The sequence below is a fragment of the Oncorhynchus kisutch genome, linkage group LG18, assembly GCF_002021735.2.
Source record: "Oncorhynchus kisutch isolate 150728-3 linkage group LG18, Okis_V2, whole genome shotgun sequence".
NCBI lineage: Eukaryota > Metazoa > Chordata > Actinopteri > Salmoniformes > Salmonidae > Oncorhynchus > Oncorhynchus kisutch.
In genome coordinates, this window is record NC_034191.2 from 14,654,402 (window position 1) to 14,671,138 (window position 16,737).

Genomic DNA, 16,737 nt, shown 5'->3' on the forward strand with positions numbered 1-16,737 from the left:
GATCGATGGTATCAAAAGCAGCACTAAGGTCTAGGAGCACGAGGACAGATGCAGAGCCTCGGTCCGATGCCATTAAAATGTCATTTACCACCTTCACAAGTGCCGTCTCAGTGCTATGATGGGGTCTAAAACCAGACTGAAGCATTTCGTATACATTGTTTGTCTTCAGGAAGGCAGTGAGTTGCTGCGCAACAGCCTTCTCTAAAATTTTTGAGAGGAATGGAAGATTCGATATAGGCCGATAGTTTTTTATATTTTCTGGGTCAAGGTTTGGCTTTTTCAAGAGAGGCTTTATTACTGCCACTTTTAGTGAGTTTGGTACACATCCAGTGGATAGAGAGCCGTTTATTATGTTCAACATAGGAGGGCCAAGCACAGGAAGCAGCTCTTTCAGTAGTTTAGTTGGAATAGGGTCCAGTATGCAGCTTGAAGGTTTAGAGGCCATGATTATTTTCATCATTGTGTCAAGAGATATAGTACTAAAACACTTGAGCGTCTCTCTTGATCCTAGGTCCTGGCAGAGTTGTGCAGACTCAGGACAACTGAGGTTTGGAGGAATACGCAGGTTTAAAGAGGATGTACTACTAGTAGTAGGCTTTATTCCATACTAAGTAAAGGAAAATAACATTAGGCTAGTAAGGATTTGGATGTTTTGAACCCATAGTGCCCTCTGGTCTTTTTATTTTTATTTTTATTTTATTTTTTTTTACCTTTATTTTACTAGGCAAGTCAGTTAAGAACAAATTCTTATTTTCAATGACGGCCTAGGAACAGTGGGTTAACTGCCTGTTCAAGGGCAGAACGACAGATTTTGTACCTTGTCAGCTCGGGGATTTGAACTTGCAACCTTTCGGTTACTAGTCTTTGACTTCTCCCTCACCACAACTCTACTTCCCTACACATGTGTTGCACTGGGATTGATGACATAACATCCGCACCCTTGTCATTCTGAGTGTTGACAACACTCAGGTTACACTGTTGAAAAGAAAGCAGCTACCCCCCACAACACAGCTTGGTTATAAATAGCCTCTTGCAAGGTTTAGTTAATGCTCTGCTACATTTAACACCCCTGTGGTTTTCTGCAGTGAGCAGCAAAGTTCCTAGGCCACAATGTGGATTTGAACAAATGGCTTGCTTTGGTTTCAAGGTGGACATCATTTTGGCTGTTGTTAGCCTACCCATAAGCCGAAGTGTGTTACAAGCTGATTGTCACTAGACTAGGGCTGACCCCATTTAGTTGACTGGTCGATTGTTTGTTTGGTCAATAGGCTGTTGGTTCACCAAGATTTTATGGGGGAGCAGTGGCAAATATACAAAAATTATTTATGGCACACGAGAGACACCTTTCTGATTCACACCTGTCTGAGGGAACTAACCCATTGCAGAGGCCTGTCTGATTCATACCTGTCTGAGTGGACTAACCCATTGTGGAGGCCTGTCTGAGTGGACTAACCCATTGTGGAGGCCTGTCTGAGTGGACTAACCCATTGTGGAGGCCTGTCTGTGTGGACTAACCCATTGCGGAGGCCTGTCTGTGTGGACTAACCCATTGCAGAGGCCTATGAGTGGACTAACCCATTGCGGAGGCCTGTCTGATTCATACCTGTCTGAGTGGACTAACCCATTGCAGAGGCCTGTCTGATTCATACCTGTCTGAGTGGACTAATCCATTGTGGAGGCTTGTCTGAGTGGACTAATCCATTGTGGAGGCCTGTCTGAGTGGACTAATCCATTGTGGAGGCTTGTCTGAGTGGACTAATCCATTGTGGAGGCTTGTCTGAGTGGACTAATCCATTGTGGAGGCCTGTCTGAGTGGACTAACCCATTGTGGAGGCCTGTCTGAGTGGACTAATCCATTGTGGAGGCCTGTCTGAGTGGACTAATCCATTGTGGAGGCTTGTCTGAGTGGACTAATCCATTGTGGAGGCTTGTCTGAGTGGACTAACCCATTGTGGAGGCTGCGGGAATGGCACACCAGTATCGCCAGTAGTACAATTACTGTTATTTCCCATTTCTCATCTACAATGTTTGTTTGTTATGGTAATTTCTGTTAATTTATTTTATGTATTATTATAATCTTACTGTTGTCATTGTAGGACACGTTGTTTGCAGAGAGCACAACTTAGGCTACACTTGTTAGAAAAAAGTTGTTTTTATTTCATTCCATTTACGAGTTGTCAAATTATTCATTGTCTTTTGTTTTGCAGCTCTCTTGTCAATCTTGAGTAAGGACATGCACCTGATTATGCATAGAAGTAGGCCTAGACTACCTGGCCTACCTGCAAATATAGGCCTATAAATGTGCCCATTTGATACTATTTCTGATTGTCTTAACCATCACAAAGGAGCTTTTCAAAGAAAACATTTATTCCCATCAAACTGCAAGTAAATAAAGTGTGTTTTTACATCCATAGAGAGTGACAGTAGTTCCTCAATGTAGCCTACTTTATACATGTTTTTGCGTCTCTCTATTGATTACCACTCCGCATGAAAGGAGGAAAAAATGTCATGCTCTGATCTGGTGTAAAAGTCCTAAAATAGGCCTACCTAATTACTTCTTATCCCTTGCGCAAATAGTCTACAACTGTGTCTGTGGCAGGGGAAACTGAGCGCACAGAATATTTTATGCAATGTTGCAAGTTTGCTAGCACTAGCTTTGGGACATACCAAGTTAATAGTTGATACAATGTTTCAAGTTTCTTGCAGACAGGCCATGCATAGCCAATGTGATTTATAGGATATTTATTTTTATCAGGATATTCTCTACCTGCAGGCTGCAATGTTTTTATTTGTTGGCTTTAAGTAGTCTATTTTTACGTAGATGGCAATAAAAGTTACTTTTATAAAAGTATCATTTTCATTTAGATATAATTTTGATGAACCACATGACATTGATTTTGAGATATGAAGACATGAAATAAAACTGTTCCACAGAAGTGTACATATAAAACTGGCACATAGATCAGTAGAAATCATACGGAAGCTTGGCACTCCAAATGGAAAAGGTTGCCGACTGCTGTTGTGGCCTTCAGCGGCCTAATGGCAGAATCTGCAAAGGCAGCAGCTGGTAGGAGGAGAACATATTTATTTTTTGTTTTATTCTGGGTAGGCTATATTCATCTGTTTCCCTCTTTAGTAATTTGTGTGTCTTCATTTTGAATCGCAGTGCATCAGACAAGCTCAGTAGCCTACATGTAGTTGATTTTATTCAAACATAGGGTGTGTCTATATTTGGGAAAATACAAGTTTAAAAATGTAGACCAATTGATTGGTCGAAAGAACAGACGGCTCTTGGTCAACCAAGTTTTTTGTTGTTGTGGACAACCCTACACTAGACCTACTGTGTTGTACCCAGATACCTTCAAAACATGCCTGTACCATACTGGGGTATACGGTATTACTGGCAGTGCACACAAAGGCTGCTATTTCTTTCCAAACCAAAAAATATATACATTATTCTTTTGACACAAAAAACAAATTTTGGCAGCAGGGATCTTGATCCAGTAGTAGATTGTATCTTCTCTAAGAAGCTTGATCTTGCAAGCCAGCCACTTAGCCAGCCACTTAGCCAGCCACTTAGCCAGCCACTTAGCCAGCCACTTAGCTAGCCACTTAGCTAGTGCGTTAGCAAACCAAATGCATAGTTGGAGCCCTGAGTTGGAAATAATTTATTTGGCACATCTTTGATAGTGTAACTTATAGTTACAAGCAGTGGCGTAGCTTTAGGGTGCCCCAAACTCTTGGAAATTTCTACCGGTATACAATATATATGATTTACTGCCCAAGTTCAGGTATTGTTGGGAGCCCTGTACAATTGCTGGCCCTGTACAACTGTTGACTCAAGTTGAACTTGTCTTTTCTCTCTCAGAACTCTGTCGCATCGATGAGCCTCGGTGCCACGATGAAAATACCATCCTCAGCTTCGAGGCTATCCGCAGTATCCACAAGCAGATGGATGACGATGCTAATGGCAATGTGGATGTGTCAGAGACGGACGGGGTGAGTAGTACCACCAGGTTCCCTACACAATGTGGGCATGTCAGAGAAGGACTGGGTGAGTAGTACCACCAGGTTCCCTACACAATGTGGGCGTGTCAGAGAAGGACTGGGTGAGTAGCACCACCAGGTTCCCTACACAATGTGGGTGTGTCAGAGAAGGACTGTGAGTAGCACCACCAGGTTCCCTACACAATGTGGGTGTGTCAGAGAAGGACTGTGTGAGTAGCACCACCAGGTTCCCTACACAATGTGGGCGTGTCAGAGAAGGACTGGGTGAGTAGTACCACCAGGTTCCCTACACAATGTGGGTGTGTCAGAGAAGGACTGTGTGAGTAGCACCACCAGGTTCCCTACACAATGTGGGTGTGTCAGAAGGACTGGGTGAGTAGCACCACCAGGTTCCCTACACAATGTGGGTGTGTCAGAAGGACTGGGTGAGTAGGACCACCAGGTTCCCTACACAATGTGGGCGTGTCAGAAGGATTGTGTGAGTAGTACCACCAGGTTCCCTACACAATGTGGGTGTGTCAGAAGGACTAGGTGAGTAGTACCACCAGGTTCCCTACACAATGTGGGTGTGTCAGAAGGACTGGGTGAGTAGTACCACCAGGTTCCCTACACAATGTGGGTGTGTCAGAAAAGGACTGGGTGAGTAGTACCACCAGGTTCCCTACACAATGTGGGTGTGTCAGAGAAGGACTGTGTGAGTAGCACCACCAGGTTCCCTACACAATGTGGGTGTGTCAGAAGGACTAGGTGAGTAGCACCACCAGGTTCCCTACACAATGTGGGCGTGTCAGAAGGATTGTGTGAGTAGTACCACCAGGTTCCCTACACAATCTGGGCATGTCAGAGAAGGACTGGGTGAGTAGCACCACCAAGTTCCCTACTTCAATACATTTCAATAGCATTTGATAGATTACAGGTGTTTTCACATTGTGATGTGTTGGAGAGGATGTCACTACTGTCCTGCATGGTACCAGTCAAACCTGTCTATGTGAGTCACAGTAAAGTGGCCAGACGGTATCGGTACTTTAATCCCCTGTCATCCACCAGCAGGGATGACAGATAATGAGATTAGTTAATGGCTGCTCGGTAATGGCTTTTACTTTGCTATTGAAGTAAGTGGTGGATTTGTGCTCCTCCTGCTTCTCATGTTGTAGTGCTGTGCTTGAGTTCACTGAGTAGAAACCCCTGCTGGTTTTTACTATGTCGCTGGAGGAACAGGCTCCTGTTCTACAGGCTCCTAACCAATTGCTATTTTGTGTGTTTATTTGCGTGTTTATAACTTATTTTTTACATAATGTTTCTGCCACAGTCTCTTATGACAGAAAAGAGCTTCTGGATATCAGCACAGCGATTACTCACCTCGAGCAAGACAAAGATTTTTTCTTTAATGAGTCAGACGCGACGGATTTACTGCTGATACTTGACCAGGCCCAAATTCCCATAATTGGCATGAAGAAGAGACGCTGATACAGGTCCGGGTGCCTTGTGAGAATTCGTTGGCAAGTGAATAACCCTCCTCTACCATCCGTCCTATTGGCCAACGTGCAATCATTGGAGAATGAACTGGATGAGCTCCGTTCAAGTCTTTCCTAGCTGGGACTAAGCTTTCTGCCATCCGAGGCCCTATTAATGGCCAAAGACTACAGCCACCCTAGTTATAGGCTGTTCTCTCTGCTAACACACGGCATGTGGTACCTGAGCGCCAAGTCTAGGTCCAAAAGGCTTTTTAACAGTGTCTACCTCCAAGCCAGATGACTGCTGAACAGTAAATCAAATGTCCACCCAGACTATTTGCATTGCCCCCCCCCCTGCTATTCAATGTTTATTTTCTATGCATTGTCACTTTACCCCTGTACCTACATGTACATATTAACTCAATGACCTTGACTAACCTGTACCTCCGACTATTGACCTGGTACCGGTGGCCCCTGTATATAGCCTTGTTATTGTTATTTTAGGCCTGTGGGGCAGCCACGACCAGGCCGGGAGAGGAGAGGCCTGTGTGGCAGCCACGACCAGGCCGGGAGAGGAGAGGCCTGTGTGGCAGCCACGACCAGGCCGGGAGAGGGGAGGCCTGTGGGGCAGCCACGACCAGGCCGGGAGAGGGGAGGCCTGTGGGGCAGCCACGACCAGGCCGGGAGAGGTTAGGCCTGTGGGGCAGCCACGACCAGGCCGGGAGAGGGGAGGCCTGTGGGGCAGCCACGACCAGGCCGGGAGAGGGGAGGCCTGTGGGGCAGCCACGACCAGGCCGGGAGAGGGGAGGCCTGTGGGGCAGCCACGACCAGGCCGGGAGAGGGGAGGCCTGTGGGGCAGCCACGACCAGGCCGGGAGAGGGGAGGCCTGTGGGGCAGCCACGACCAGGCCTTGAGAGGGGAGGCCTGTGGGGCAGCCACGACCAGGCCGGGAGAGGGGAGGCCTGTGGGGCAGCCACGACCAGGCCGGGAGAGGGGAGGCCTGTGGGGCAGCCACGACCAGGCCGGGAGAGGGGAGGCCCACCTCAGGAGGCTCTGGTCTGGGCTAGAGCTGTCTTCCTCTGCAGCGTCTTCTGCAGGGGCTAAGCAGTTTGAGAAGGAGACACTGGCTCTGCAGACATCCCTGAAGCAGCCAGCCTGTGTATTAAGCACATCTCCAGTGTCAGTCCTGGCTCAGAGCCGACACTGAGAAAAGCTGAACAAGACATGTAGAGTGCTTGGACCGAAACAGCTCTGATGCCTGGGATCTTCTTAGAGAAACAAAAATGTTATGATCATGTTTCATCATTTTTGGGGGTTATTTTATTAGGATCTCCATTAGCTGTTGCAAAAGCAGACGCTACTCTTCCTGGAGTCGACACAAAACATGAAACATCATAATACAGAATATTAATAGACAAGAACAGCTCAAGGCCAGAACTACATACGTTTAAAGTGGCGCAGCGGTCTAAAGCACTGCATCTCAGTGCTTGAAGCGTCACTACAGACACCCTGTTTCGATTCCAGGCTGTATCACAACCGGTTGTGATTGGGAGTCCCGTAGGGCAGAGCACAGCGTCGTTTGGGTTTGGCCGGTGTACGCCGTCATTGCAAAAAATCATTTGTTCTTTAACTGACTTGCCTAGTTAAATAACGGTTAAATAAAAATCTAAAGCTAAGATGATTGAAACAGCATGTTGCAGATAAAAAACACACCGGACCAGGATGTTCTTTAAACATCAGCTATTTTGCTACATTGTCAAAGAAACGGTATGATTTATTGCCTGATTGATTGTGAGTGTCCGCCCTGTAGTGGAAACCACCCACACTAAGCTCTGAAGAAGGAAAATCAGCATCATGGCTTGTCCTGCGCCCATGTTCTTTGAGATGTTCTTTGTGGGGGCGTGTGTGTCGTACAGCAGCCAAGCTTCTTCCTCCCAGTGATAACAGCATGGGGGCTGGCTAGCGATGGAGGAAACAGAATGTCATCTAAGCCCTTTTGCTGTGCTTCTATGTTGTTGCTCAAGAGAACTGGAGACACTTAATGTGTCTGATATTACTTAGAGTAGGCTCATTAGATTGAAATTTTGGTGAGTGTTTAGAGTAGGAGGAACACCTGATTTCCTGTTTGTGTTCCTCATCAAATAATGATCTATTGTCCACTGCTGTTAGAACTGGAGTTATAGGTTTGTACTTTCCATCACAGGATCACAGGCCAGTAAAGCTTCAGTGTAAAATATTGTACATGACCAAACGTATAGATCTTTATTGACATTCACTTGGAAAGACCAGGTCTAGGTCTTAATTGTCATTCAGTCGCAAAAGGCCATTTGTTTTCTAGCCCCTTCTCCGAGTGTGTGTTGTGAATAAAGCATAATGTTCCTGGCTGTCCCATTAATGCTAGGCTCCTCTCTACCTCACACTGCTACAGTAACAAGGCTGGGTGCACACAGTCTGCAGCAGTAAGCTTAGCTGTCTGACTCTGCAGGTTGGGGAAGGCTCAGGGCATGCCTCTGGTTATTCTCTGAGCACGCCGTACAGATATCTTTTTATACTTCCCTGGTATAGCTGACACAGTCTCTTAGGTCTCCCTCAGCCTTGATGTAACGGTTTGATTGCATCATCTATAAGTGACAGGCCACACAATCTTTTTGGCTGATTTGATTGATACATCCCCTGCTCTTTCTTCACTTCTCTCTTACCTGCTCTCTGTCTTCCCTTCTGTTTCCCTCAATGTGACCCTGGCGACCTCCAGTTCCTGAGGGAGGACCTGAACTACCACGATCCCAAAGCCAAGCACAACAGTTTCCACGGAGACGACCAGTTCATCAGTGTGGAAGACTTGTGGAATACCTGGAAGGGTTCTAAAGGTGCTGGAACTACGCTGTAACTAACACCGTGGTGTTACAGGAGCCTCCCGCTCTGTCACTGCTCTCTACAGGCTAGCAGTACAAACCAGTCTCCCCTCCAGGCACGCTGCCCCACTTAGTGCATCCGTGTGCATATAGGAGAGTCTCAGACGATGAATCTCTTTCAGTACACTGTGTTCTCCTCTGAGAGCGCTGCTCTGTCCGTCCAGCCCTCCTCGTTTGAGGTCTCACTGCTGACTGACACCATGTTAGCTACAGTACCAGACAAAAGTTTAGACACACCTACTAATTTCAGAGTTCTTCTTTTTTATTTTTTATTACTATTTTCAACATTGTAGAATAATAGTGAAGACATCAAAACTATGAAATAACACATGGAATAAGGTAACCAAAAAAGTGATAAACAAATCAAAATATATTTATATTTGAGATTCTTCAAAGTATTCACCCTTTCCCTTTATGACCGCTTTGCACACTTTTGGCATTCTCTCAACCAGCTTCATGAAGTAGTCACCTGGAATGCATTTCAATTAACAGGTGTGCCTTGTTAACATTTTATTTGTGGAATTTCTTTCCTTAATGCATTTGAGACAATCAGTTGTGTTGTGACAAGGTAGGGGTGGTATACAGAAGATAGCCCTGTTTGGTATAATTCCATATTATGGCAAGAACAGCTCAAAGAAAAACAACTGTCCATCATTAGTTTAAGACATGAAGGTCAGTCAATCCGGAAAATTTCAGTACAGTCGCAAAAACCATCAAGCACTATGATGAAACGAGATCTCATGAGTACCGCCACAGGAAAGGAAGACCCAGAGTTACCTCTGCTGCAGACGATGAGTTCATTAGAGTTACCAGCCTCAGAAATTGCAGCCCAAATAAATGCTTCAGAGTTCAAGTAACAGACACATCTCAACATCAACTGTTCAGAGGAGACTGCATGAATCAGGCCTTCATGGTTGAATTGCTGAAACCACCACTAAAGGACACCAATAAGAAGAAGAAGAGACTTGCTTTGGCCATGGAACACGAGCAATGGACATTAGACCGGTGGAAATCTGTCCTTTTGGTCTGATTTCTGGTTCCAAATGCCGTGTCTTTGTGAGACGCAGATGACGTGAACAGATGATCTCCGCATGTGTGGTTCCCATAGTGAATCATGGAGGAGGAGTTGTGATGGTGTGGGGGTGCATTGCTGGTGACAAAGTGATTTATTTAGAATTCAAAGCACACTTAACCAGCATGACTACCACAGCATTCTGCAGTGATACGCCATCCCATGTGGTTTGCGCTTAGTGGGACTATCATTTGTTTTTTCAACAGGACAATGAACCAACACACCTCCAGCCTGTGTAAGGGCTATTTGACCAAGGAGAGTGATGGAGTGCTACATCAGATGACCTGGCCTGCACAATCACCTGACCTCAACCCAATTGAGATGAGTTGGGCCACAGAGTGAAGGAAAAGCAGCTAATAAGTGCTCAGCATATGTGGGAACTCCTTCAAGACTGTTGGAAAAGCATTCCAGGTGAAGTTGGTTGAGAGAATGTTACGAGTGTGCAAAGCTGTCATCAAGGTAAAGGCTGGCTACTTTGAGGAATCTAAAATCTACAACATATTTTGATTTAACACTTTTGGTTACTGTTGGATTCCATATGTGTTATTTCATAGTGTTAATGTCTTCACTATTATTCTACAATGTAGAAAACAGTAAAAATAAAGAATCCCTTGAATGAGTAGGTGTGTCTACACTTTTGACTGGTACTGCATATCAGAACCCTTCCCTGCTGTTCTGAGCCTCCCTGTGCTTTGTACTGTTAGTTTTTAAAGCACTGCGTTGTTTTTACATTTGTATCATCAGTAATTCGATTTGGATTTAAAGCTGAAATGTTCTGTCTGGTTACTGTTTAGGTAAGGGGGAATATTTTCTCAGCCTCTCTGCAGTTAGGCTGCCCAGACAGAGTTGTCAAATGTATCAGTTGGTATGTCATCATTGTCAAGTGAAGTGCAGACCACTTAGCAGCTCAAGCATCCTGGCAGAGGGTGACCAGTGTACCTGTCATCAGAACGTACACACACAGATAACAACCATCCACACTGACGTACCAGCTACGCCGCCCTCTTCTTGACCTGCTGGCATTACACTCACTGCTCTTTGTCCCTTACCCCTCCTTCCTCCCTCTCTCTTTATCTGTCTCTCTCATTCCACCCTCTCCTCTCCCTACCTCTCTTCTGTCCCCCCCCCCCCCCCCCCCCCCCGTTTCCCTTTCTGGTTGTGTCGGAGTCTCTGCATTGCAGCTTCCTGTCAGGGGTTTGCTCAGAGCGGAGGTTTGGAGCCAGGAAACTGCAGAAGCACATTAACCCAGCTAGCTAGTCAGCCTGAGCCCACACCAAACCTCACTGCTGCTGACTCCCTGCCAGTCCCGTCTCCCTTTGGCTTTTATTGAGAGATGGCCAACATGTGTAGCTACATTTAAGTGTGTTATGATAGGGGATACCGCTAAGGGTTTTTGGATACACTCGTCTCACGGCGACACTCATAAATTATAAAGCAGAGTCAAATGTTCTCTCTCTGTGTGAGGATCTGCGTTGCCTCAACGTTGGCATATAACCAGTGCTGGAGATTACTGAGGCTGAAACGGTCTTTAGAGAGAGTTGAGAAGCAAGGATAGTGTGGTAATATCATGTTTGTGTATTGCAGTGTACAATTGGACAGTGGACGATGTGGTGTTGTGGCTCACCCACGTGGAGCTGCCGCAGTATGTGGATGCCTTCCGCAAGATGCACTTCAACGGCACTGTCATGCCCAGGTAAGTTAACCCACAGGGTCCTTCCTACCAACCCTCCTATGCTCTCTCTCCTCCCCAATCTTCCTTTAACTGCACTGTAGAGTCTCAATCTGTCTGTCTGTTTCCTTCAGGCTGGCTGTGAAGAACGCCACCCTGACAGTGTCCATTCTGAAGATGCTGGATCGCAGCCATGTTCAGAAGCTGCAGCTCAAGGCCTTGGACACTGTGCTGTTTGGAGCCCCACTCAGTAAGTTTTTACAATACATTACCTATTAGTGTTTAGTAGTGTGTTTATCTTTCACCCAGACCGATAAAGGAGGATTTCTGTTGGATACTGAAGCGACTGTGAATGTAATTCTATGAGGAAGAACAGTGTCTGCTCTGTTTGTCTCTCCAAAGGGAGACAGTTGGTAAAAGAAAACAACTCCAAAATGTGTTCATTAGTCTCAAGCAGCAGCTTGGCAGTGCTGGAAAATCTGTTCCTATCAAGTATTAATGTCACATGCACAAGTTAAATGTCGTTATTGCAAGCTATAAACCCAACAATGCAGTAACCAAGAACAATGTAATACTAAAAATAACATAAGATAGAAGAAAAATAAGAAAAAAGCCCCTCCCCCTATATGTTTTAGTTAATCATTTGGACTACCTGCAGTCAGCCTTCTTGCTGCAGCACAGAATACAGTAAATCCGTATGATCCATTTAAATTCTGCTACAATGTCCTCTGATAAATAACATAATTGTATGAGTATCAGCAGGGTTACTCTGAAGCCAGAAAGCACCATGCTTTCCCCTAAAGTAAGTGAAGCCCTCTTTAGAAAGGCTATTCTGAGGTGCTCTGTGCCTTCCCAAAGGCTTTTCCAGCCTCAGCAGAGAGAGAGCATTACTATGGAAGAGGAAGTGAGTTGATGCTCAGGCTGAGCTACTCTGTATTCTAGGCACACACCTCTGGCGCACTGAGACAAACACCACCACACCTCTAGGACCCTGTAAAATCACACCTCTGGCGCACTGAGACAAACACCACCACACCTCTAGGACCCTGTAAAATCACACCTCTGGCGCACTGAGACAAACACACCACACCTCTAGGACCCTGTAAAACCACACCTCTAGGACCCTGTAAAATCACACCTCTGGCGCACTGAGACAAACACACCACACCTCTAGGACCCTGTAAAACCACACCTCTAGGACCCTGTAAAATCACACCTCTGGCGCACTGAGACAAACACACCACACCTCTAGGACCCTGTAAAATCACACCTCTGGCACACTGAGACAAACACCATCACACCTCTAGGACCCTATAAAACCACACCTCTAGGACCCTATAAAACCACACCTCTAGGACCCTATAAAACCACACCTCTAGGACCCTATAAAACCACACCTCTAGGACCCTATAAAACCACACCTCTAGGACCCTACAATAATCAATGTTGTGGACAGCATCATTGAATCCAGACATTAACATGGAACTCAATAATAAATGTGTTGAACTTATTATAAACTAATTTGCCCAAGATAATCACAAGACAAGATGCATCAGTGATTAGATGTATTCCTGTAACTATTTGAAACAGCACAGGAATTCCCCTGTCTGTGTGTCTACTTTGTGTAGCCGTTAGCGATGATGCTAATGATAACTATCTTCTGGTAGAGATGGAAAGGCTCTCCTATAAACCTTCTATATTAAATGTTAACTACAAAGTAGCCTACCTGGCAGAATGAGATCAGGATTATTTTCCTCAATCCAGTGGCCATTTGTTTTGCCAACTCTGCAATCACATGAGTGATACCAGAACATTGCTAACTAAAACAACGGTCTCTTGCTTGTGCGCACTTTCATTAACGAGGTGCATGTCCCAACCTGGCACTAAGTCCTACCAGTTATGGAGTTAAAAGCACCTGCACTGTGTGAAAGCTGTTAGACAGGACAGGAAACAGAACATGTCCGTTGTAGTTATGTGGATCATGATTAGTCGTTTCCACAGCAACCCTGGGCCTGGTGAAGCAGGAAACACGCAGCAGTTTGTTCCTGACAGCTATCTCACAGTGACATACTTCATGTTGTAACAGCCTCTAGTCCCCAGAGGCTGCTGCTGTATCAGTGGTTGGGCACCAGTTTCCCCCGATGTTGTTTACCTACTGGAAATGTATGGCATTTTGTTGGTCATTCCCCGTCAGACTGGCCCTGGGGCTTTGGAGAACCTGCTGATGTCATGTCACCACCAGACGAGGTGGTTCCTGGGAATCGTACCAGTGGGTTAGCCCAGGGGAGGGAAGGAGAACCTGATGGCTCACATTCTGGGGCTGCAGTGTGTGTGTGCACGTGTGTTTCACTATACTTGTGGGGACCAGATGTCTTCACAAAAATAGTCAACAAACACCAATTTGGGAAAATAAGATGTTGACTGGGACTGAATTGTGCGTCTGTGTTTTTTTGATTCCGTTTTCTCAGTTTTCCCCCAGTTTTTTAACATTTCTATAGTATTTATTTTCAGTTTTTTTTCTCTCAAAATCACACTTAAAATAAATTAAAAATAGAACATCCAATGTTGTTCTTTTTCTAACTACAACGAGGCTTAAACCACATCAGGAGACCACCTTTCAGGTCTGTGAAAAATATAATAATTGTATATTTTTAGGTGTAGATCAAGAATCCCTGGTCAGATTATGTAAGGAAACCAGAATATGAATGAGCCTTAGTCCTTCCTCTGGCCTTGAAGTTCTGTCTGCTCTGCTCTCCATAATAGAGAAAGAAGAGGACACTGTGCAGAGAGGGGGAAGAAAGAGTCTGGGGGGGGGGGTGTTAGGGGAAAGAGGCAGGGGGAGGGGGAGAATTTGGGTTGTTTTATAGAAAGGTTGCAGCAGGATAAGGGAGAGTTAGGGATCTGTGTCTGGCATGTATCATTGTGTGTGTGTTTAGTGAAGAGTCTCAGCTGGAGGAAGAGAGGAGGTCGTCTGGAGATGACAGCCTGAGCCTAAAGCCACAGGTCCTGCTGATCGTCCCACAGACTGGCTGTGCACAGCAGCAGCACTTCAAGACACCTTTCACAATGGGCCCCATCAAAAATGGACACTTGTCCTTCTCTTAATGGCTGACGCATTTATCAAAGTGGACCCATTCCCCTGCCTTTTTCACAACCTATTAGATGCAACTGGACTGTTCACCTGAAGGAGAACCGAGAAAGACCGGTTTGAGCCATGTCGTTCCCAGTCTAATGGTCAGTTAGGCATGTCACTTTGGATTTTCTAGCCAACATTCCTGCTAATCAGCAACGTGTTTTCAGACAGAAAAGGCTAATGGATTGTGTTAGCTAGAGGAAAAGACCTACGGGTATCTTCCAAAAATTCCATCATTTGGTGTTTTGTTGGTGGAAAACTGTCTCAGGCGTCGCTCCAAAATCTCCCATAAGTGTTCGATTGTGTTGAGATCTGGTGACTGAGACACACACACACCTTAATGAGACCAGTCTTTCAAAGTCTCTGAGATCTCTTCTATCCATAGTAGCCAAAATAATGGGAACTGGGCATTTATATACATGACCCTAAGCATAATGTAATGTTAACTGCTTATTTAACTCAGGAACCACACTTGCTTTCAATATACTTTGTATCCCTCATTTACGAAGGGTTTCCTTATTCTGGCAGTTACAGTTACCCGTTTTATTCTGGCCGTTACAGTTACCCGTTTTATTCTGGCCGTTACAGTTACCCGTTTTATTCTGGCAGTTACAGTTACCCGTTTTATTCTGGCAGTTACAGTTACCCGTTTTATTCTGGCAGTTACCCGTTTTATTCTGGCAGTTACAGTTACCCGTTTTATTCTGGCAGTTACCCGTTTTATTCTGGCAGTTAGCTGTGCCTGTTTGTGTGTGTTGAACTGGTTCTATTCAACGACCAGTAATTGAACTGTAGCAACAGGAGATACAAATTATTTAGTAGAGGATGTCCATAGGGATCAGATATTTCTCTGTCTGGTCTTCCACAGACGAAGAGTAGGATTCTAATGCTGCAGACCCAAGACAAATTGATAGAGAAGATGCTGAAAGCAATGCTGAAAGCAATGCGAGAGGGAGTTGTTTTCCTGCGGGAGGGAACGGATGATTGGCCTGATGTATATTAGATAATAATAATATTAGAAACCATGTTATCTCTTCTGTGTGTTGGAGATAACACTGTAAAATCAACATCAAATCAGCATAGTGATTTTTAATTTAGGAAAATCTGTTCCCAGGTATTAAATAGAGGGATATGTGATTGTATCCCATTGTAATCAAGGTTTGAAATAGTTCAGTTTTGATCAAATACTATATCTGTTTTGGATTATAGTGGTAAATTTGCAGCGTACAAATGATTTAGAACTATGTTCCGGTCCCCGAACATCTGCTCAAGGAAAAATCGTCCCAGGGCTGAGTGTAATTGGGGACCCCTGCCCTAGAGCTTTATAAGGGAAAGGGCTAGGCCACTGTCATGTGGTTCACCTTGTTTCTGTAATACTGCTCTGACACCAGTCTAGTCATAAATGTTCTTCACTATCCGGCCAAGTTCTGCTGTTAATGGCCAACTGTGTTTGTACTGGATTGTGTAGACGAGGCTACGAGAGCCCACACACACAGCTCTTGACTGATGACAGAGGGCAAGAAAACATTGCTGGCCTAATGAGCACATTACCATGCATCATTACTCTACATCAATAACCTATGTCGGTGTCAGCGTGGAGGTTGTTTTTCTGTGAGGCGAAGGGAGGTCTTTTGTTCCTTGTCAATAACAGCCAGCCGAGAGAGCTTAGTGTGTAAGGCTTGTTTGTAAGTTGGCACGCCCTCTATGCGCCTGTATAAAGAGATGCCAGGCCCAGGCTTTAGCTGACACTCCACTTCCTCTTTTGTTTCACTCCAGGACATAAGTGCTGTGCTTGCTAAGAGATCATGTGTTACCTCAGAGCTTGTCCCTTTATATAAGGCCCTACGACGTCTCAGCCTTCACAGCTTTAAGAGAATGGCCTTTGTAGTCTTCATCTGTCTGTTCTTTAAGGATGATGGATGGATCACGTCTAAGGCCTCTTGGCTGATTTTACATGAGTGTTAGTTGCTGCCTGCCTGGTTGGCGTGCTGGCAGTGACTGTGAGGAATGGGACTGTTCTGAATCCATTAGGATGGCAACATTATGACCGAGGACATTCACACCTCTCTACACGGGCCGAACCCCTCGCCTCCAGAGGACAGGAAGGGCAAGACCGAGGTTGCCGGGGTCTCTCCAAGAGAGATGTGCGGTAGTAGTTGGGATGCGTTGAGGAGGCACCAGGCTAAAAGACCAAGGTAAAGGCAGATTAACACACTATTTACACGAGGCGACGAATCAAAGCCCCGGCAACCTCTGTCTTGCCCTTCCTGTCCTCTGGAGGCGAGGGGTTCGGCCCGTGTAGAGAGGTGTGAATGTCCTCTGTCATAATGTTGCCATGACTTGAGTTCATTCCGTTTCACACACTTTCACAACATTAGTTCACCACCAATGAGTTTTGTTGGATGAAGGGACGATCCAAAATCGATATGTACTATTTTTATGTCTCTGCATCCAGTATAAAGTAGGTTAAAGAGAGTTTCGCGAGCCAA

General features: G+C 45.4%; 1 protein-coding gene across 2 annotated transcripts in view; it reads left to right on the forward strand.

Moving 5' to 3' along the window:
- LOC109909271 (stromal interaction molecule 1) overlaps positions 1-16,737 on the forward strand; it is a 58,283-nt gene that overhangs the window by 12,650 nt on the left and 28,896 nt on the right. For both annotated transcript variants that reach the window (XM_031795437.1, XM_031795438.1), the window contains exons 3-6: positions 3,869-3,999; positions 8,215-8,329; positions 11,031-11,139; positions 11,250-11,365. In XM_031795437.1, coding sequence (XP_031651297.1) covers positions 3,869-3,999; positions 8,215-8,329; positions 11,031-11,139; positions 11,250-11,365 — 471 coding nt within the window. The remainder of the gene's footprint in view (positions 1-3,868; positions 4,000-8,214; positions 8,330-11,030; positions 11,140-11,249; positions 11,366-16,737) is intronic.